At 33.5% G+C, this 21,976-nt stretch overlaps 3 protein-coding genes across 5 annotated transcripts; 1 reads left to right on the top strand and 2 right to left on the bottom strand.

Moving 5' to 3' along the window:
• Window positions 1-220: 220 nt before the first annotated feature.
• On the bottom strand, window positions 221-7,075 carry LOC144565933 (U1 snRNP-associated protein usp106-like). 3 transcript variants are annotated; one of them, XM_078315778.1, is made up of 13 exons: window positions 6,767-7,075; window positions 5,993-6,045; window positions 5,633-5,801; window positions 4,403-4,466; window positions 4,064-4,143; window positions 3,795-3,951; window positions 3,381-3,442; window positions 3,204-3,266; window positions 2,221-2,279; window positions 1,554-1,635; window positions 1,341-1,390; window positions 871-1,134; window positions 221-590 (listed from the first exon to the last, which is right to left on the bottom strand). In XM_078315778.1, the coding sequence occupies exons 1-13, from the start codon at window positions 6,911-6,913 to the stop codon at window positions 572-574; spliced, it is 1,269 nt and encodes a 422-aa protein (XP_078171904.1). In that variant the 5' UTR covers window positions 6,914-7,075; the 3' UTR covers window positions 221-571. The 3 variants fall into 3 exon arrangements, 2 of the variants coding, with proteins under 2 accessions (XP_078171904.1, XP_078171905.1); XM_078315779.1 differs by having other exon boundaries at window positions 828-1,134; window positions 6,767-7,073; XR_013515073.1 differs by lacking the exon at window positions 221-590 and having other exon boundaries at window positions 962-1,134; window positions 1,341-1,478; window positions 6,767-7,066.
• Window positions 7,076-15,055: 7,980 nt separating this feature from the next.
• Window positions 15,056-17,884, top strand: LOC144566516 (uncharacterized). Its single transcript, XM_078316550.1, has 3 exons — window positions 15,056-15,188; window positions 15,618-16,682; window positions 17,595-17,884. Exons 2-3 carry the CDS (start codon window positions 15,651-15,653, stop codon window positions 17,757-17,759), a joined length of 1,197 nt encoding a protein of 398 aa, XP_078172676.1. The 5' UTR covers window positions 15,056-15,188; window positions 15,618-15,650; the 3' UTR covers window positions 17,760-17,884.
• A 255-nt stretch (window positions 17,885-18,139) lies between these two features.
• On the bottom strand, window positions 18,140-21,122 carry LOC144566518 (uncharacterized). The gene is made up of 7 exons (XM_078316553.1): window positions 20,632-21,122; window positions 20,039-20,138; window positions 19,858-19,923; window positions 19,329-19,443; window positions 19,008-19,090; window positions 18,845-18,906; window positions 18,140-18,676 (listed from the first exon to the last, which is right to left on the bottom strand). The coding sequence occupies exons 1-7, from the start codon at window positions 20,805-20,807 to the stop codon at window positions 18,565-18,567; spliced, it is 714 nt and encodes a 237-aa protein (XP_078172679.1). The 5' UTR covers window positions 20,808-21,122; the 3' UTR covers window positions 18,140-18,564.
• Between the last annotated feature and the right edge of the window lie 854 nt (window positions 21,123-21,976).

Raw genomic sequence — 21,976 nt, 5'->3', positions numbered from 1 at the left:
TCAATTTACATGAAATACATTACCGCTCATCCCGGTCAGCTTATATTGTTCATTATCCAGACAACAGATGTATATGTATTCGTAGACTCACATTCACAACTCGTTTGTATTTTTCACTTTATAGCAAGATTTACAATGTTCAAGCACCACTAAATATATTATTTTTACAATGTAGATCATTGTGTAACATAGCTTCTATAGCCAGCATAACGAAGCTATAAACTGTGTTAACCAATATTTAGAAATGATCATGATAAATACTATTTCACGGGTACAGATCTACTAGTCGACTATAGCAATCATGATAAGATAAGTTTTTTTTAAGGCGAAGAACTACAATGAAAGCAAGTTCAAAGACAACACTAGGAAACAAGGTTCAATTTTTAGGAGTACAATATACTATCCAATCTAAAGCTAACCAAGTAGGAATCTAAGATAAGATCACAAGTATGACGTAATTATCAGTCTTCACCGCCTTTAAAAGGTCATTCCACATTAGAACCTAATCGAAATAATTTATCCTTTTGCATAGAAAACCCCAACAAAATGCCGTTCTCTCTCTGTTTTATCTTCAATACCGATCATAGCTCCTGCAAAATGAAAGTGAAGCAAAAGTTTAATACAATCTTAAACTATTAAATCTTATATCAAAGTAGTGCATTCTTCTGCTCAGCAAAAAACAAAAATCAAATCTCAGTTCTATTTTATGGAGTTGTGTTTTACTCTTTCTTCCTACTTGACATTACACATTGTAATTGAACGTTGCACAGAGTTAACTGACACTGCAATAATAAATTCTGGTCAAAACAAATCACTTGGAAAACTACCAGGTGGTCATCTCCTGGAATGAACTAGGTTTCGACTTTCTACCTGTGGCGATCATAATCTCTAGAGCGATGATCCCTTGGAGAACGAGAGCGGTGGCGATGAGACCGGGTATCCCTGTCTCTATCCCTTTCTCTGTCTCTGTCACGATCGGCACCTCTGTCATAACCACGATCCCTATCATAATTGCGGTCATGATCCCTATCCCTGTCTCTCCTGTCATAGTCTCCCCTTTCTCTGTCCCTATCCCTCTCTCTTTCCCGGTCACGGCTTCCTCCTCTTTCCCTGTCAAGGCTCCTCTCTTTTGACCTATTTTATCAAAATTTTATGTCAACAATAACTCAGTTGAACCTCTGAAACAAAAAGACAATTATTTCCCGACATTCCTTATTTTCTCATTGGTTTAATGTTGGGTTTAACCACTAGACTTGGTATTTATATTATACTAGTCAATTTAGTTTTCAGCCGGCACCTGAAATTGAAATTAAGTATGCATGAGAATAAAAGTTATATACCTTCGGTCAGTCTCTTCTCGAACCTTCTTCCTCCTCTTCTCCCTCTCTTCCTGTGAAATTAAAAACATATAATAAAATACAATAATATTGTCTCACTTACAACAAATGAAGGGAAGTTGAGTAGTTTCTAGTTCCAGCCTGCTTGTAACAGTTATATTAGTTACATCAAATTAATTAAGAAAATTAAAAATAATAAGTAAAAAGAAGTCTGACCATTAGTTCAGTTAGTTTTTCACGGATTAGCATGTAGCCCATGTGAAGTTTCCCTCCAAAATGATCAGCCAACCGACGATCACTGTTCAAGAAAGAAATTAAAATTATATATTCAAAATAAGCAGTAGAGATTGAACTTCTTATTTCTGCTACTCAATTCAAATGATTTGTCACCTTGCAAGCAAGACATTGATCCACAAATTAAACAAAATGGAAATGAAAAAATAAAAAGCACGCACAGATTTTAGCTGCAAAAGTAATCTCGTATAATTGGGGCCCAAATAGCCTGCTAATAACAAAGCATGTAATGAATGCACTGTCAAAAGTTGAACTCCATGCCCTATACTAGTTCTGCACGTTTATTTTTCATGATATACATATGCTAGAAATCTCCAGATCTACACGTATGACCCTGGAAGTTTTTTTCCCCAAAACTTTCATAGTTCTCGATGCAAAAAAAAATATTGGGCTATTTTTCTGAGAAAGCACAAAGCACATATTCCAACCATATCATATTGAGACTGCAGACTGACATACTATTTTTAAAGGTCTCGCAACATCAGCTACATATTCGTAATCTCAGAAAATGTAATAGCCATATAATCTCTCATTCATCCGCAATATAGTATAAAATTGACAAGGAAGAGTAGAAGTTTTAAATTATTACCTGTCATACACACTCAAGAATGCCCCACATATGTCACACAGCCGTAATTTCTGATCAGTCTGAAAAAATAATTCTGAAGTCAGCAGAATTCCAAGACGACCAAAACAAACAAATCTACTTCTCTTTAATTCATCATACAAAGAGTTTCAGGCATTTGAGATATACACCAAATTCATAATTAGAATGGTCTAGAATTGCTAAGAGAAATTCATGGAGGTTGTGGCTCTCATGAGGGATCAAAGACTGCTTCTGAAGTCAGCAGAATTCCAAGAAGAACAAAACAAACAAATCTACTTCTCTTTAATTCATCATACAGGTACAAAGGAAGTTTCAGGCATTTGAGATATACACCAAATTCATAATTAGGATGGTCTAGAATTGCTAAGAGAAATTCATGGAGGTTGTGGCTCTCATGAGCAATCAAAGACTGTGACACTGAAGGCTAGAAGGCAGGGATTTTACTGGCTTCAGGATGCTATTCACATAGCAAAAAGATGTTATCTGTGTCAGCACTGCCTGGTAATGAGCACTATACAGTAGATGTCATACCACCTTCATAGCCTTTTGCGATAGGGCATAAATATCATTGGCCCATGCCTACAGACTTGATACAATGTAGGTTTTTTCTGGTGACAGTCGATTGATTCTCCAAGGCAAAACCCTCTGCAAAGATAACTTCTAGAAACGCAGTATAATTTGTACAGAATGAAGCTGTTGTACAGTTCCGTTTACCAAAAGAAATGGTATCCAATAATGGTACAAAATTTGAAAGCATTGAATTTTCAAACTTTTGATTGGCTTATGACATAGAAGAAAGATTCACAGCAATTAGAGCGGCATGGTCAAATGAAAGATTACAGAAAGTTCAAACATTTGCTTTAAAACATTATCCTAAAAAAGGAATATACAACTGAAAACTAGCCTGTCCATGGTTATATATTCCACTTTTGCAAGTCTTAAAGTAAAATACCGATCAAACTTACAATGCGAACATCATTGGCAATTTTAGAAGCATCTGACACAGCAGGTTCCTGGCGTGCACCCAACTTCACAAAGGAAATAAACAGATCTCAAAAGTTGAATACAAACAGATAAATAAGAAAACATTAAATTATATATAAAATAATAAAAATTCACAAATAATTGTAATGGTAATAAACCTTCTTCAAAGCTTCTGCTTCTTCCAACAATTTCTGAGCCTCATCTATCATTCCTGTCTCACCTACACAGGAGAAGCAACAGAAATTAATCCCACAAAAGAAGTTTTCATGATTTCCCTTGCAAATCCCACCCTCAGAGCAAAAAGGAATTTAAAAATTACTATCAATGTAACCCAACAAAGTATGAGAGTATATTTTCTATTCTCTTGTTAATAATTTTCTTCAAAAGATGGCAGAATTACACCCTGCCTTTCTCCCAGCTGGAGGGGTAAATTGGTAGTTGTCTGAAAATACTTTTCTATAGGATGACGAATGGGTGATATTGTGACATTCTATAGGGTTATATAGACTACTTGGACACATGACAGGAGTTTCCAATAATATATATATGTAAAGATGGAAGTGCAAACGAACCGAGTTCTTCAGCCTTCTTGAGCTTCTCATTAATGAGCTCCTGTGTTTTAGGGTCAGGAGGCGGGCCCATGGCCACAACAGCAGCAGGAGCAGGTTGACCTTGGGCCATAAGTAAAGCAGCTCTATCCTTGTTAAATGCATCAAGCAACAGTTGTGACTGCAGAATATTTGCAACAGAAAACAAAAAAGTTAAGCAAACAAACCACAAATTATAATCTCAAGTAGACATCTCCAGATGTATTGTTTTGTGTTCTGGGGGAAGTATAGACCTGTTTTTCAGCTCTTTGAGTTTTGAGTTCTTCAACTGCTTCCTGGGCTCGTATTTTGTTGTCAGTTTTACCTTCCAGATCTAAACAACACAACAAATCAGATTTTCAAGTAAGAATTTTTTGAGAAAAAAAAAAGAATGCTCAATGTCACGATTGATTAACTTCAGCAAAAGTGAAATTAAATTGCTTGCACAAAGAAATTCATGCTCAATAAGCACACTGCTTGTTTCAGATAAGGCAGTATTCAAAATTTCACAAGCAAGAGCTTGCATTGTTAAGTGCAGTTGTCATGTTAAATAACTGACAGGATAATAAGAGATATAGTGAGAGGAACTTTACCATGAATATCACACTCATTAAGCTTCTCCTTGATTTGCTTTGACAGCTCCATCACTTCTGGTGTCTGCATTTTCAGAATAAAATCAAACACATCTACTTCAAATACAACAAAACAACAACAACAACAACAACAACAAAGCCTTTAGCCCCAAACAAGTTGGGGTAAGCTAGAAATGAAACCGTCACAAAGTCTAGTTAGATAGTAATGAAATAATAAAAAATAATAACAATAATAATAATAATAATAATAATAATAATAATAATAATAAATAATAATAACAACAACAACAACAATAACAATAGTAGTAATACTAATAGTAATAATGGTCCATTTTATTTTACAAAATTGAGCTGAAAAGAATGGAGCTTTCTCTCTTTTTTTATGAGGGTGAAGGAAGGGGAGACAAACAACTTGGAGGAGATAAAGAAACAGCTTTCTTCTTTTTAGGCTCATCTTTGGTGGTACCGATAACAATAGTTATAATACTAATTATATTATACCTACAATATAAGTTGTAGGGGCCAAAGTCCTAAACTCTACGTCCTTGACCCCAAATGACTAGCCCTATGACCTAAAGCCTATACCACTACCTATACACAATATTTCCTAGGCCATGGTTCTGGTACATGAATAGCTAACTTCCACGCGCTCAAATAACTACTAAAACACTTCTCGATATGCACACCTTCCAAAACAAGATACATAAGCAAATTCCGTAAATCCATTAGAAAACAAAGACATAAATTCCAATCGTGTGATCCTGATTTTCTTAAAGAAGAAAAAAAATAGCCCGACAGCCCCCTCAACCTCACTCTGCTCTCAGAGGAAAGATCAGACCACAACAATATTTCAGCATTTTCCAAAATACTATTTCTTATTTGGCAAGGGTTAACCACACACACACAGACACAAGGAATGCTTGGGAAACTTTTCTAGATGAAAAACATGTACATAACAGCATGCTCACTACAGCATAGCACGCCGTCATCTACCCAAGACATGGCAGAGTCACACCGACTGCCTTATTGCAAAGTTTAAATTTTATTGCATCGATTTGCTCTATTTGCCAAGGACATGACAAGTGGAAAAATTTTGAGAAAGTGATTTTTATGTTACCAACTAAAAGAAATCCCTTCAACACGAAGGCTCAGCCATGTGTCACAACATGTTTTTTCAGTGAATATAAAATGTTTACATAAAACATAACCAAATCACAAAAAGTAAGTTACCTGAGTAACTTCTGACACAGAAATGGCAATTGCAGCTTTTGCATCCTCCTCTGACAACCTCTTGAGAGCTCTTTGGATCTTCCTTTCGCACTCCACAATTAGCCTATCTATTTTTTCTTCTAGTTCTCTGTCATAGTTATCTTCTCCCCTCTCTTTGGCCTCTTCATATCTACTCAAATTTTAGGAAAAACTAACAAAAAGTAGTACAACAACTGATGTAGCATTTTGGTAAAACAAAAGGGAGGAAAAAAATAAGCAGCTAAACAAACTATTCTGAAACAAATCATCAGACCTGTAAGATTATGAGTTTAAGTCAATTAAATAAGTAACCAAAAAAACTGCTGAGTTGTCAAAGGATACTCTTTTCTTAGCTGTAAAGAGTGCACCTTTGGGCAAGGCCCCATGTCCATTTTCTGAAATTTCCGCAACAAATTTCATGTTAGATGTAACCCAGTTATTAAGAAACTATCTCAAAGCATGAGATTATATCGACTTAGTCTAGTTAAAGAAAAGAGGAGGGATCACTTGATAATATTGACAATCTTTAAAAGTTAAGTACAGACTTAAAATCCAACATTATAGACATGATACGTGTGATACGCATATCATGTCTGCAAAAAAATGGCGAGATTTGGTGTACGCTTCATCCTATATCAAGTGACTTAAAAAATTTGACGGTATGGAAATAACGGTATTCGATGCATCTTCAAACAATACTCAAATTGTATGAGATTTGATTATTGTGCTATCTATATATATCCAATAACTTACCCATAATTTATTTTTTGAATTTCAATTGTTTGAAGTAATTTGAAAAATTATCATCAAGACTGTCAAAGTTTTCTTCCCCTAAAAAAAATAACAAAGACATGCAGCACAAAATTCACCCTTCCAACTTTGCATTGGATTAGAGGGATCAGCACCAAACAGGATTAACACTCTAAGGAGTTTGCATAAAATTACGCAGATAAGGTGCTTGTACATGGAAGAGCAGGCTTAATAGAAAAACCGTTTGGTTCTAGGAGAAACTGCACGCAAAAATACCTAATGTTCAGTATAAACACAAAACCAGAAATTGACCGAAAACACGTACAGACATAGAATTCGTAAAATTTACAAAGGATCGAAAATTACAGTGAGCTGGAAGAGGTCGTGGGGACAGAGACCAGAGAGGAAGAGGCGACAGACATCCCGATCGTAGTACTTGTGCTTGACTTCTCGCGTCTCACCATTTCTGTTCGCTCCCATCAGCACATCCAGCTGCTTCCTTATCGCATCCATCTCTCCCTTCCTCGCTCGCTCTCTCTGCGGATTAAGATTAGGGTTTTAGGGGGTTCGATCTGGGGTTAGGGTTTGTCGAAGGAAGTCGACTAATCGACCAATCCAGACAGTTATTGGTTTTTTTTTTCGGCAAGCCCCTTAGCTTTTATATATTTTTCCGAAGCTCCTGTGCGGGGCAATGTAGATTGCTACAATAGTCGGTACTGTTGAGTAGATATTTAGAAGAGGGTTCGAATTTTTTTTTTTTTTCTGCTTCATTAATGTTTTTAGTTTTTAGAACATTAATAATTTAAAAAAATTAAATATTAAAATAAAATCATTAGATATAATCTACATTATTTTAATTATGTATATGTTAAAAAAATTTAATATTTTAATTTTATTTTATTTATTATCAAGAACTTATAAAAATATAATGATATGAATAATTTCTAGACATTTATTTTTAAACTTATTGATTCACATTAGAGTTGCACAAAAAATTCGTAGTTCGAGATTCGATTCGAGTTTGATTCGAAATAGTTCAAAATTAATTCAAACCAAATTCAAACAAGACCTGGTTCGTTCGAAATAGGTTCGTGGACTATTCTAGTTCGAAATTCAAAATAACGAGAACCGTTGATTTCCGCTAATGACTTATGTTTGCTGATGACTTAAAAGTTAAAACATAAGGCCGCCCAGTCATAAGTCATAACTCGTAAGTCGTAACCCTCGCCCTCGACGACTTTTACCTCTCGCTTTCGGTAACTACAATCACTCTTCATTGTCATAAAAAAGTTTGTAAAAGATTCGAAATTTAGTTCGTAAAAAATTTATTCAAACCAAACTCAAACTGGGATAAGTTCGATTCGTTTGCAGCCCTAATTCACATAAAAACAAAATCTGAAAGTAATAATTTTTTTATATGCATATAAAGAAAATAATATAGATCACATCAGACGATTTTATTTTGATATTTAGTCTTAAATTTTTGAGTTATTAAAGTTTTTAAAATCGGAGGTATGATGGAGGCAAAAAAAACCAGAGGCATTTGAATCCTTCTTGTCTAGAAACCGTGTATAAAAAGTGTTTTTGTAAAATTTGTGTTTTTGTGATTTTTTTTTCTTAAAATTTGAAGAAAATAATATGAAGCAAAGATAAACCCAACTTTTCTTATCTATAGCATCAAAAAAATTATACCCGTACAATCATTTTCAGAGAATTTTATCAGAATCGCTGAATAATTCAACTATTAAAATATGCATTATTTTTTGCACCTAGGAAAATGATCAACTCTGGATTCTGTGTTTTGAAAATTCATCAGGTTTGAAAATAAATTTTGATAAAAGTGAAATGGTAGCTTTAAATTTATCGCAACAAGAAGGGCAGGTGTTAGGTACTCAATTAGAGTGTAAATTGGTTAGTTTACCAATAACTTACTTAGGGGTTCATTTACATTGAAAAAAACTGCCTATGAATTGTTGGAATGAATTAGTTGAAAAGATTGAGAAACGATTACAGTCTTGGAAAAGCAAATTGCTTTCTTTAGGGGGGACGGGTGACATTGTTAAACTTCGTCATTTATTTCAGCTATACCGTTGTATTGGTTGTCCTTGTATAATATGTCATCTACTATTAGGTTGAGAATTGATAAGTTAAGAAGGCGGTTTTTATGGTTTGGGGACAATTCAGTTAGGAAAAAATATCCCTTAATCAGTTGGTGTAGGGTATGCCGACCTAAAAATTTAGGTGGTTTAGGAGTACTTGATTTACAGGTAATGAATAGAGCCTTATTAGCTAAATGGCTAATGAGATTTTTAGATGATAAACTTACAAGTACTTGAAAGCAGATTCTTATACAGAAATATAGTGTAGTTGGTACTTATGGTATGTTTTCTCCTTTTTGGAAGGACATTATGAAAAATAAAGACATTATAGAAGTCAGTACTGATTGGCAGGTTGAGAATGGCCATTCCATCAAATTTTGGCTTGATAGGTGGATTGGTAATTGTGCTTTGCACAATGTTTATCCTAACTTATTTAATATTGCTTATGATAAAGAGATTTTAGTTTCACAGGTGTTTACTTCTAACGGTTTGCGAATTGCTTTTTGTAGGCAGTTAGTGAGTATATATCATACCGAGTGGTGTGCCTTATTATCACAATTTCATGAATTTCAGTTGAGTCAAGCCAATGATCAAATTGTTTGGAGATGGACTAGTACTGGTCGATTTAGTGTTCATTCGTTGTATGCATGGTTACTGTTCGGTGGCATACCTAATTCTACATTTAGTAGTATTGGGTCAGCTAATATATCTTTAAAAATCATAATTTTCCTTTAGTTGGCAAAACAAAACCGAATTTTGACCAGGGACAATTTGGGAAAAAGGGGGTGGCAAGGTGACCAAAGTTGTGTCTTTTGTGATTCATATGAAACTGCCTCTCATTTATTTCTGACCTGTCCTTTAGCTAATCAAATATGGAGTTGGATTGCCTAATTTAATAACTTTAATTTTACTTGTACAACTCTAGCTGAATTATGAGATATAGGTACATGCATCCCTTTTAAGGATGCCAATTTAGTTATGGTTATTATAGGCTTTGTTTTATGGACGTTATGGATTGAGAGGAATAGGGTAATATTCAAAGGAGGGCCTGCAAAACAGGCTAGCACTTTAGGGACCCACATACTTGCAATTGCTAAATTTTGGTGCTCTAATCAGAAATATAATGCACTTGACAATTTAATTTATATGTTACTTCCTGATGTTAAGGGCCTATCAGGAGGTTTGCTTACTATTACTATGGTGGATGGGCTAGATATAATCCCTATGCTTGGGATAGATCATTTTCAGAATGATGAGATTAAAGAAGCAGGAAATGATGTTCAAGGTTGCAGCTTTTGTATTTTTTACTTGTTGCAGGGTCTTTTTGCTTACTTGGGATAATTGTCTAGTTTGTTCGGAGATGCTGTTAATGTTTTTGATTTGTTAGCTATAGCATATGCAAAGTGGGTATTATCTTGATGCCTTACTTTTATGTGCTAGTTCTTATTTTGTTTTATTAGCTAATGTAGTGGGTATCAAGGTAATCAAAACATTGTAATATAGTTTTTGTTTAGTAATGAAAATCGGTGGATCTACCCACTCCTCTCAAAAAAAAGTATAAACTACCAAAGTGTTTAAAATAAATGTGCTTACAACTACAATTTAAAAAAAAAAACAAAAAAAATATTACAAACACCCTACAAAAATAAAATGCATTGTTACATAGTTTTGAATTGATTGCAGCCTCCACAACATCTCTCCTACATAACACACCTTATTCTATTATTCGTGCTGCAAGAATAGATGAAGATAAAATGATGTTGGAATAAATTTTCAGAATATTTGAATAATTATAAATTTTTAGAATATTTGGACAGTAAAAATGAAGAATCACCACCTCGCAATCGGAGCATGACATCACCTTCTCACCTGCTCTTTTTGAAACATGTATTTTTTATTTTTTTTTAGGTTGTGGAGAAGGAAAAATGTATTTTTCACTCCTATTCATTTGTGACTCACTGCACTAAAAAAGTTAACCCTACTACAATGACAATCAGTCGGCTACTATACTAAGTTTGTGTGTCTATTTTTTTTTTTTTTTTTTTTTGTTTCTTGCTTAATTTTGTCAAATGGTGTTCAGTTGTTTTGAGACATGTATTGGTATGGACTGATTTGTGTATTGGTGTATATGTACTAGTATGGACTGAGATATGTACTGGTTTATACCCGAAATTTTTATTAATATAAAAAAAATATATTTCAAATTCTACTCACTTTTGCGTCGGATTTCGAAAATTGTTCAAACCGGACAAAATCTCATCGATTTTCCAACTTCTTTCCAGTTATTTTCTCACCGGTTCAAGAATTGAGACCGGTGAGATTTTGACCGGTTTCAAGAAAAGAAACTGGTGAGATTCCCACCATTTTTTTTCTTTACAAAATAGATTTTTTTAAATTTATTTATTTTTTTGTATTGAAATATTAGAAATATTTAATATATTTCTTTGAAAATAGATGGAATACAATATAATTTGATTTATTAGAAAGACTGCGACAAATAACCCGGATCAACATTTTTCAGGCCAGATTTTTTGCGGCTCTAAAAAAATTAATATATTTCTTTATGTGAAATTTAAAAACAAATAAAAATGCTTGAATTCTGAGTTATTGATATTGGTTCAAAAGTCACTTCTAACTAAATACATAAAATATTGTTATCCTTCTAGTACATTTAATTTCTAAAATATTGTATATATTTTTGAAAGAAAAAACAAAAACTTTAAATTATTTAATGATTATTATTCAAATTTTTTTTTCAAAATAGATATAACTTTTTAGAAATTAAATTTACTAGAAGGATCATAATATTTTCTGTATTACCTAGAAGTGACTTTTAAACCGCGATCAATAACTCAAATTTAAAGCACAATAACACATAAATAAATATATTAATTTTTCTTACATCCGCAAAAAATCATGCCTGAAAAATATTGATCCGGGTTATTTGTTGCAGTCTTTTTAATAAATCAAATTATATTGTATTTCATCTATTTTTAAAGAAATATATTAAACATTTCTAATATTTCAATACAAAAAAATAAAAAAATTATGTTTTGTAAAAAAAAATAACACAAAACCGATGAGAATCTCACCGATTTCTTTTCATGAAACCGGTCAAAATCTTACCGGTCCCAATTTAGGCAATTTTCAAAATTCTGCACAAAAGTGTATAGAATTTGAATTTTTTTTTTTGGATATTAATAAAAATTTCAGGATTTATACTTTATACTAACTAATGAAAAATCTGTCGATATTTGTTGTAAAAATAAAATAAAAATAGATCAACCGAATAGAAATATTAATTTTTAATCCTTAAATTCTACTATAAACACACACAAAAAAAAACCCCAAGAGAAAAAAAATAACGACTATGTTTACTCTTAAAAAAAATAACAATAACTATGCAATAAAACAAAGTAAATAAATAATCTCAGAGTTGTTTTCTTGTTCGAGTCAATGCGATTTTGAATATTAATATTCAGAAATAATCATTTTACAAGTAAAAAGAATAATATAAATCATCTTGCCACTGGTATTGGTATTACATAATAGAAAGACTTGAACAGTCAATAGCCAATAGATCTATATACTAAGTAGATTGTTTATTAACATACAACTGTTCATTAGAACTTCACAAATTAAATGAGCGTTGTATTGAGAGAAATACAAAGGAACAACCAAGAAAAAAAAAAGAACCAGAAAAATCAAACCAAAAGAAAATAAATAAATTCGAGAAACTCTTTTTAGAAAAATAAAATAAAAGAATAGTATAAAAAATGAAATTAATGTTTCGCGTCTAGTAAATTATTTTAGAATAATTATATGAATCTTTCCACTTCCATCCCCCATCATCCTCTCGTCTCTTAAACAAATTTTAGAGGTGGTTTTTTTTTTCTTTTTTCAATGTCGTCCACATTTTTCACAATCTATAAGGAATTTTGCAAATCTAAAACCACGAACGTATTTTAAACATATTTTAGATTGTTTATTAACATACAACTGTTCATCGTCACACAAGTATTTATATCTCATCGTGCAAGTATTTATACGTTATACCTATACTTGTAAGTATTTATCTTCAATTGTGGATCCCAATCGTGGATCCCGCATCTCCGCATCTCCCCATCATCCCTCTATCTCTTAAACAGATTTTAACTTCCATAAACTAACTTAAATAAATAGTTTAATTAAATTTATTCAAAACACTGTGGTCGTTCAAGTTTAATTAAATTCATAGGTATAAATACTTGGAAGATAATAAATTAATACTTGCAAACTAAGATATTAATACCTGCATGTCTAACTTGATATGACTATATGGGGGGCCACTCAAACTACATGGGAAGAAGAATCATACATGTTTTTAGAGGTGATTTTTTTTTTTCAATGTCGTCCACATTTCTCATGATTTATGAGGAATTTTGCGAATCTAAAACTACAAACGTATTCTACGCAATTTTATCTTTCAAATGAGATCCATAATGACATACTTTGAAGCTCATCGTCACACAAGTATTTATAACTCATCGTACAAGTATTTATATCTATACTTGTAAGTATTTATTTCCAATTGTGGACCCCGCATCTCTGCATCAATATTTCCCAATCGTCCTCAACCTTTCTCTAACAAAAATAGCTGACCACATAGGTATAAATGCTTGTAATACTTGATATTAATATTTTTAAATGTCAGCAATGTCATATGTGGAAAATACTAGGTATAAATACTTGTGTGACGACGAGCTCGAAAGTATGTCATCATTGATCTCATTTGAAAGATAAAATTGCGTAGAAAACGTTCGTGATTTTAGATTCGCAAAATTCCTTATAGATCGTGAGAAATGTGGACGAGATTGAACAAATAAAATTGGAGAGATAATGAGGGATAATGAAGGATGAGAGTGGGGACAATTATCAGGGCCCATTATTTTAAGGGTCCTTTAAATAAAAATATATCTCGTTGAAAAAATAACAATTTTCACAAAATGCATACAATGATACAAATGCATAAACCAAACACTAACAAAACAGGAGGGTAGAGTGTCAGGTCTCAGATTTTTATAAGCGTACCGTTCTGTCGCATGGTTTTCGTAAATTTATAACAAGCTCTGATTGTAGGAAGCCATATCTGTAATATGAAATGCCATGATTAAACAATTATTTAAAAAAAAAACAGATCAGAAAGCCAAAGTAGCAGATAGAAAGTGTTTGAATATTAGTATAAAATTAATTTTAAACTATAGTGAAAGAAAATTAATTTCCTAAAAAAATCGTTAATATTTCTTTCAAATAAGAGGGCCAGAGTACCATTATATTAAAAAAATATATATAGTGAAAGAAAAATTATTTTAGAAGATTTCTTCTTTTACTCTGTTTTTGAGGAAATAAAGTACCAAATGGAACCTAAATGATACTTAAAACAGGAACTAGAGAAAATAAAATGCACTATCTTATGCAATTTTATTTTCTCTAGTTCCTGTTTAAGTATCATTTAGGTTTCATTTGGAACTTTATTTCTTCAAAAACGTAAAGTGAAGGAAGAAATCTTCTAAAAGAAATTTTGTTCACTATATTTTATTTGTTTTTATAATAATACTCTGTCCTCTTATTTGAAAGAGACATATTAACGATTTTTAATAATTAATATTTTTGAATAATTCTATATTTTCTACATTAAAAATATATATAATGGTAGCAACGATATAAAATTGTATACTTTTAAAGTTATAATTAGGGGTGTTCAAACGGTCGGTTCGGTTTAAACCGAACTAAAATAATCAAACCGAACTTAAAACCGAAGTTTGAAAATCCAACCAAACCGACCGAACTAAAATAGCAAACCGAATTAAAACCGAACCATTTAAACCGATTTAAACTTCGGTTTGTTCGGTTGAACCGAACTTTCTCAAAAATCAAAACTCAATACATCTATAATACTCAATTTAAACTTTGGTTTTGATTAATGAACCAATTTAAACTTCGGTTTTGATTAATGAACCAAAATAATACTAGAAGTCTTGACCCTATCAATAAAATCGGTCGGTTCGGTTTAATCGGTTTTGAGAAATCAAAACCGAACCGAACCATTTAAACCGAACTAAGTCACAAAATCAACCGAACCGAACCAATTCAACCGAACAACCGAACCATTTAAACCGAATCTTACCGGTTCGGTTCAAAACCAAATAAACCGAATCTTACCGGTTCGGTTCAAAACCAAATAAACCGAACCATTTGAACACCCCTGTTATATGTTTATAATAAACATTTCATATATTTGTAATAAGACCTTTTGTTCTTCGTAATAATTATCTCATCCGTAAAGGATAGTAGATAAGGAAAAACAAGCAAAGCAAAATTTTCTTCTATATCCTTTTGGTCAAAAGTAAACAAAAGTAGAAAAAACAAGTAAAAGAAGCGCATAAGTGCAAAAGTACCTCCTTTCCTCGTGAATTTTCCACATTGCAGGAGGGAGCTGTTGATAATATCCATTTTTTAGAAGTGCACAAGTGCAAAAAGTACCTCTTTTTTTTTTCATCAACGGACCGATTCCATCGTTGAAAAATAGAAGCACGCGCCTGACTCAGCTCTTCTCTGACGATCTCTCTTCCCATATAACTCTGAAGCTGCATCATATTCATATCGCCCCACAGATCTCGTTAATCGCCTCTTCTGAGAAATCCTTTCATGTAAGTTTATCTTGAATTTAAATCAACAACTATTGTCATATGTGATTTCAACTGTTAAGTTCAACCTCCCTATTTGATTACCTTAGTCGCATGCAATCCAGAACTGCAATATTTTCTTGATCCGACACTAAGCATTGTTTTTTTTTATATATATATATTTCGAGGATTGGTAAATGTGTTTGGTTCTTCAGCGTTGTATCTCGTAAATGAGGCGAGACTACCTTTGTAATTACAAAGAAAATTGTAATTTGGTGGGGGGAGTATCATTACTGGTGTGTATAATACCGTACATGTGTTGGCCTATATACAAACAAAATTCAGTATATATACCAGCTGGATTATATGTCTTAAGTTCATCAATTGTAGGGTATGTCTTTGTGATTTCTTATTTTACTCCAATGCTTGCTGAAATACTTTACCTTTTATTAGATCCTACAGAAGTTCTCCTAAAATAAAAGTTAAATGGATGACCCGGTAATAGAACAGAAAACTGAAGTTGCAGCTGATCCGGTAATAGAACATGAACCCGAACTTGCAGCTGACCCGGTAATAGAGCAGGAACCCGATGTTGCAGCTGCCCTGGTAATAGAACAGGAACCCGAAGTTGCAGCACAAGTTGCAGAAAATAATGAAGAATACTCTTTATTACCATGCAAACATTGTGACATTGATATTGTACACAAAATAGAAGAAGTTTTACTCCATGGTTTGGCCACAGCTTGTGTGGAGAAAACAGCCAGCGATCTGTTCAGGGGGCCCACTGTTGTCGCTCCCGAAGTAAGTAAAGAAATGGTAGAATACCTCATTGAAAAAACCGAAATGCTTTTATCAGAATTCTCTGTTGAAGCCGATGAAAATTTAGAACAGATTAAAAAAGCGTCTACGAACCCAATCGAATACATATCAGAATTGATTGAGGTTTTTATTGGATCAAAGAGGAGTTTGCTTGTACGAGTTTCTGGTTGGATTTCGAGTGAGACCCGTGAGGCGAAGATCGACGACACGGCCCACCAAATTGCAGAGTCTAACAGCTTTCGATCAATTTCAGAGGTTCTGCTAAGAAATATGGACATAAAAGGAACCTTCCACTGCCCCGAGAAATTCGACACCGAATCAAAATTTGAACTTCACAGAGAAAATTGTGAGTTTAGGCCGGTGAGTTGCAAAAATGAAGGGTGCGGAGCTGTTTTATCTGCAATTCGACTTGTCAGCCATGATTCCACATGTCCCTTCAAGGTTTTGCCATGCTTCCAAGAATGTGGCGAGTGGGTTGTACGGTATGAAATGGAGAAGCATTGCAGTACAATTTGTAAAATGCGGCTTATCAATTGCCCCTTTTACAATGTTGGATGTGAGTCGGCTTTCCCTTGCATCTCTCTTGAGAAACACAGTGGTGAGTATGTGCAACAACACCTGATTTGTGTGCTTCGGGCAGTGCAGAGACAGGGAAATTTTAACGAGGATTTGAAACAGCGTGTGCAACTTCTGGAGAAGGTAGTATTTCCATTTGAGCTTACCAATTCTGCTTAGAGCACTCTTTACTCGTATAAATTCTTTTGCAAATACCTTTAATTTACATCAATTATTTACATAACTAAATGACCACTTTTACAGTTCTACCCTTTAATTTAAATATTCATATTTCCTAGAATTTTCATACTGAGTACTGCCTCATTGAGGAACTAAATAAAAATGAATCTCTTCTGAATCTGAACCCCTTCTCTTTTAAATTTTTTTCTTTCCCTTGTGTTCTTTACCATGTTTTTCCAAAACTCAAATCCCTAATCACCTGTTCATATGAAAAGAATTGAAATAAATCAAACTGTTTATTTTTTTTGAAAGTATTTTTCCAGAATATAACGGTTGAATTTGTCCCAAAAAAATAGTTCTACAGATCAAAAAAAGAATATAATGTTAAATCAGTCCGTAGTCCTTTCCAATAAAATAGATTAATTAGTAAAATTATATTCCTTGAAATACATTAAAGTGTGCTTATTGAAAATCATGCATTAATTAGGTCTCAATTAGCTAATTGTACATACAGCACTGATGACATGGATAGGGTACTCTTGGTATGATGTAGTACATCAAAAGAAGTTATCATCCTAATACTCCCTCATTTATGTCCTATGCAGAATGCAGTGGATTATGTATTAACAGCATGTGCTAGAATTCAGAATTAGGATATTACCATGGTATTCAATTGGATCAGTAGTTGCACCAAACCCTCAGTTATGAGATCAAACATAGAAAATGACATGAATAGGATATGGCTTGGTCCACACCAGCATCTTTATAAAATAAATCCCTGCTATTTTATGGCTAGATGCAAATGGGTAACCATTAGTACAATACAGAAAATTGGCCATGTTAAATTGTTAACATCATTTTATTTTTGGCATGCAGTCACAGAGTTTGGATGAAATGTCTGGAGCATTGGATATGAGAACGATGACTCTTTTACTGAAAGAACAGGAAGTGAAGTCAAAAAAACTTGAAAACTTGCTCAAGGAACAAGAGTCAAAGATTAAAAAGCTCGAAAGAGAGCTCAGTAAATCTGCAAAAGGTTGATTTTGCCTTTCGAAAAACATTCATAATCAGTTGGCTGCATACTTGTTTTGTAAATTTCATACCAAGAATGTCTTTTCGTTTTGCTTGTGAATATATTTCGATAATATAATTTGTTGGTGTGACTATGCTTTTTTATTTTTCTGAAGATTTCAGCCGTGCATCATAGCAGATGCAAGTTCATTTATATTATAAAGGTTCTCCAACCTTGGTTATGCAATGTAATAAACTAATAATGTCGATGATCACTATAAAGAGAAAAAGTTAGATCAGCTTCTGCCATGTATTGACCAAGATAAATGCTGCTCAATAGGTGATATCTGTTAATATTATTGCATTTTCTTAACTAAAGAATAAAATATCTCAATTATTCGACAACTGCGTGTTGAACCTAACATTTATTTTGATCCAAACTGAAGAACCCATTAAAAAAAATCTACCAACCAGAGACTAACATGAAGCAACTTATTACATTTCTAGTCTAACGAGCTATGATTTACAAAAAATAATTTATTAGACATAGCATCTACAAAAACTAACATAGACATCTTAACATTTAAGAAGTCCATAACAGAACATTCTTTGCAGATCACCTAGACAATTAACCAAACAAAGAAAAAAAAACATGAAAAGGGGGGCAGTAAAAAGGATTGTTGGTGGTGTAACCAAGATCTACAAATTAAACCAGCATCTGATTTAGCTGGTAGGAAAACCTGTGTCAGGTTGCTGCTTTCGTGTTTTATTTGTCGCATCTACTTTTAAACTTGCAATACTTGCATGATAAATATGCACAGACGAGGACGTGTCTCTATTTCATGGATGCATTATTTCTCGGGGGGAGTATAGAATTCGCAAGTTCTTCATCAAGTTTGACGGGAAGAGGGGGCATCTGCTTCATTATGTCCGGTACATCATTCATCCTGCATCACAGATACTACGTGAGATTTGGGTTCCATATATACATGCTGCTGATACACTACTGGCTCGCCTATGCTGGTATCAGTTGGTATGGTAATCTCTAAATCTACGAGAAAACTAAACTTCTAATATTAAAAATTCAAAGTAGAAAAGGAACACTAAATGCATACTCTTTCAAGATAGCAAGGATATTATCTCGTGTTTTGCAGAATAGTTTGATATTCTCCTGAATCTGCCACCAAAAATGGAAATCTCTATAAGAACTTAAACCCGAAAAACTATTAGTGTGAAAGAAACATCTTGCGGAAACAGAGGGCAGATAGAGAAAAGCACCTGCATACTAGTAATGTTAGAAGATATCTGATTTAATGCTTGAGCATTATGCTCCAGGAGATCTCCAGTTGGTCCTCCTATTGCTGAACACAAAAGAAACGCCAAATATTAACAGGACTCTATTTCAATAAACTAAAGAATGGAATGAATATTCACAATAAATGTTTCGTGCAATTGAGGAATCGAAGGTTTGAATATATACATTTTTCATCTATGCCACAATAGATATTGGTCTGCAGTTTTATTATTTGCTAGGTTGCACAAATTATTAATTGATCAAATAATCCCTATGAATAAACTTTTTGTTTTAAAAAAACATACTTTTAAGCGGTATATCATCATCATCAATGGGAAGAACAGGAAGCTGGTATGAGGGCATATTGGATCGACCCACTACACTAGATGCTGGTTTTGTCGACGAATCTGAGACCTTTTCCTGAAATTACAGTTTCATTAGTCACAATTAGCAAATAGGTCCTAATTGCATATTGCATTTGATTTTGGTACTTATATCTAGTACTAGTAGACTCCTGAGCATATTTGCAGATTTAGGTTAAGCCTTGTTCGTTTGTTTTATAGAGATGAAAACTGCAATTTCTGTTTTCTGTAATCAAGCAACCAACTTTAGATGTCTGGTTCTGGAGCAAAGCACTTTTCCCTTGTAATTTTATATTAGTTAACAGTTATAGAGAATTCAGATTTGATTCAAACCAGGCATATGCTAGCTTCTTCTGGTGCCATATCAACAGTTAATCTACCACTGGCTTACCACAATTTTAACCAGGTAATATCATACTGTTTAAAATTTTAGATAACATTCAAAACTTGAAGGCTCAGGATTAGATGTCACCTTTTTATCCTTGCTCTTCTTAGCTAGGTTATGTTCATCCTTTCTCCTCTTTCCACTCTCTTTCTTCTGTTTTTCATGTTGAGAAAATTCCAGAGTCAATTGCACTCTAAACATGGATTTGACTAGAGCTTTTTATGCATAATTTACAAAATAGTCAAGCTAGCATGGAGAAAGTGCTTACAGACATCCACCGGCAACGCATTGCTACATCTCTGACAGTTTTGTCTTGCAACCTCATTGCTATTTTTGCATACCGAATTAAATTTGATTCTGATGCATGACTACAAGTCATTTAAAAAAAAAAAATTAGAATTGCAACAGGCAAATTTGATTTGTTCAAAAAATACTACAACAGCTATTTTGCCACTACATATTTTTTCCAAGAGGAGAAAATAAAACACAACTCAGGAAACTTTCATGATGCAATTCTTCTCATTCCAGCTGATATTTGAGAAATTTGATTTGAGAACTACAATCTTTTCGTAGATGGGTGCATACAACTTTGAATTTTAGATGAAAATTCACACTTTCTAAGAAGCACACTTCTGGGCCGTGGTTAAAAAAATGAGACCGGAATAGAAAGAACTAACTTATATCGATAAAAATACGGAGAGATTGAAGAAGTTGTACAGAATACGCAATTCAAGAGATTTAAATCAAAATTAATCGCAAATGAACTTTTATAATCAACGAGATTAAAGAAACCTCAATCTGGACTTAGAAATATCAAAAAGCCCCTAAATAATCCGGAACTCACAAAAGAAAAACACATACGTGTTTAATCCTTCCTCTAAAATAGACTGTTCTTCAGGGGTCCAATCGAGCGATATCCCTGGGTCGTGCTTCAACCCCTGACCCGCCACACCTCCGCCTCCATTGCTAGGGTTTCCCGAGCCTCCCCGGGGCCCACCGTTTTGGTTGCTGGACGGCGGGTTCCCATTTGCTCCCATCCCACCGCCGCCTCCACCTCCACCTCCAGCTCTCGCCGAATTCGCCACCGTCTCTCACCGAAACCGTGATTTCTCTCTTTCTCTAGTTCGTACTCTCTCTCTCTCTCTCTCACCTCTGTAAGTTTTCTCGATTGATTTCCGTTGGTTAATTGATTTGTTTTTGGGTACGAGGGTTAAATCCGGTTAAATCATGATTCCTTAATACAGGTTTCCTAAAATGAAATGTGTAACGGGAAATATGCTCACGAAAACATAGTTCGCTACATATTCGAAACCATATATGTGTTACTGAGGATCTGAACTGAAGGATGTGTTCCTGTGCTAGTCCGATGTCTCCTTCCTGCCATGAGCTCAAGCTTTGTCTTTGATTTTATTTGAATTCACTTTCTTAATTTACATTCTTCTACGAAAGTCCTATTGAAAGTCGACACCGTTTTAAACGATACTGGTGACAATCCGAGTAAATCTATCGTAGAATCTTGATTGTCGAAAAGGATATTTCATTCTTTTGCTTTCCTATCAAATGGAAAGAGCTCATTAAAATATGGGTAATGGTAATTTTCCCACCATTATCCAATTGGGGTTTTATTTGTGCTGGGTTTTGGGCTACTTGGGCCCAATAAAAAGTCGAGAAATGAGCGTGTAACTTGGGCCGGTACATAACAGTTGAGCACCTATATGACCCAGTTAGCTGTATTCTATATAATTCATTTCATTATAGGGATCTTTCATTTTTCTAAACAAATTCTATCAAGTATTGTAAATCACTACTGTTGAGACCTCCTGTAGTTTCCGCTCTGTTTATCAGTTTTTATCACTAATTTTGAGGCGGAGCGTTGATCAAATCAATATTTAATTATAGCAATTAGGAGCATTAGTTTTGTTCAAACAACGGAACATTTGCAAGATTTGTTATCAAAAATGGATTGCTCAATATATTGATATATTTGCTGTCAAAATGAATTTCACAGTTTTCTTCTAAAAAATAGTATATTTGAGAAAAAAAATATTTTTATAAAATACTTAATAATGTTTGGCACATAATAATTCTCAAATTCATAAAAGTCATGCTTGATTTTCTTATTTCATATGGTCACCAAGGGCAGATGGTAGTGAGGGAAAAAAGGGACCCAATTTTTCCAATAGATAGAAAATTTGTAATTTAATCC

Source organism: Carex rostrata, chromosome 15 (genome assembly GCF_964058835.1).
Source record: "Carex rostrata chromosome 15, lpCarRost1.2, whole genome shotgun sequence".
Classification (NCBI taxonomy): domain Eukaryota; kingdom Viridiplantae; phylum Streptophyta; class Magnoliopsida; order Poales; family Cyperaceae; genus Carex; species Carex rostrata.
The sequence above is the reverse complement of the archived record's forward strand: the minus strand, read 5'-3'. Positions and strand labels throughout refer to the sequence as shown.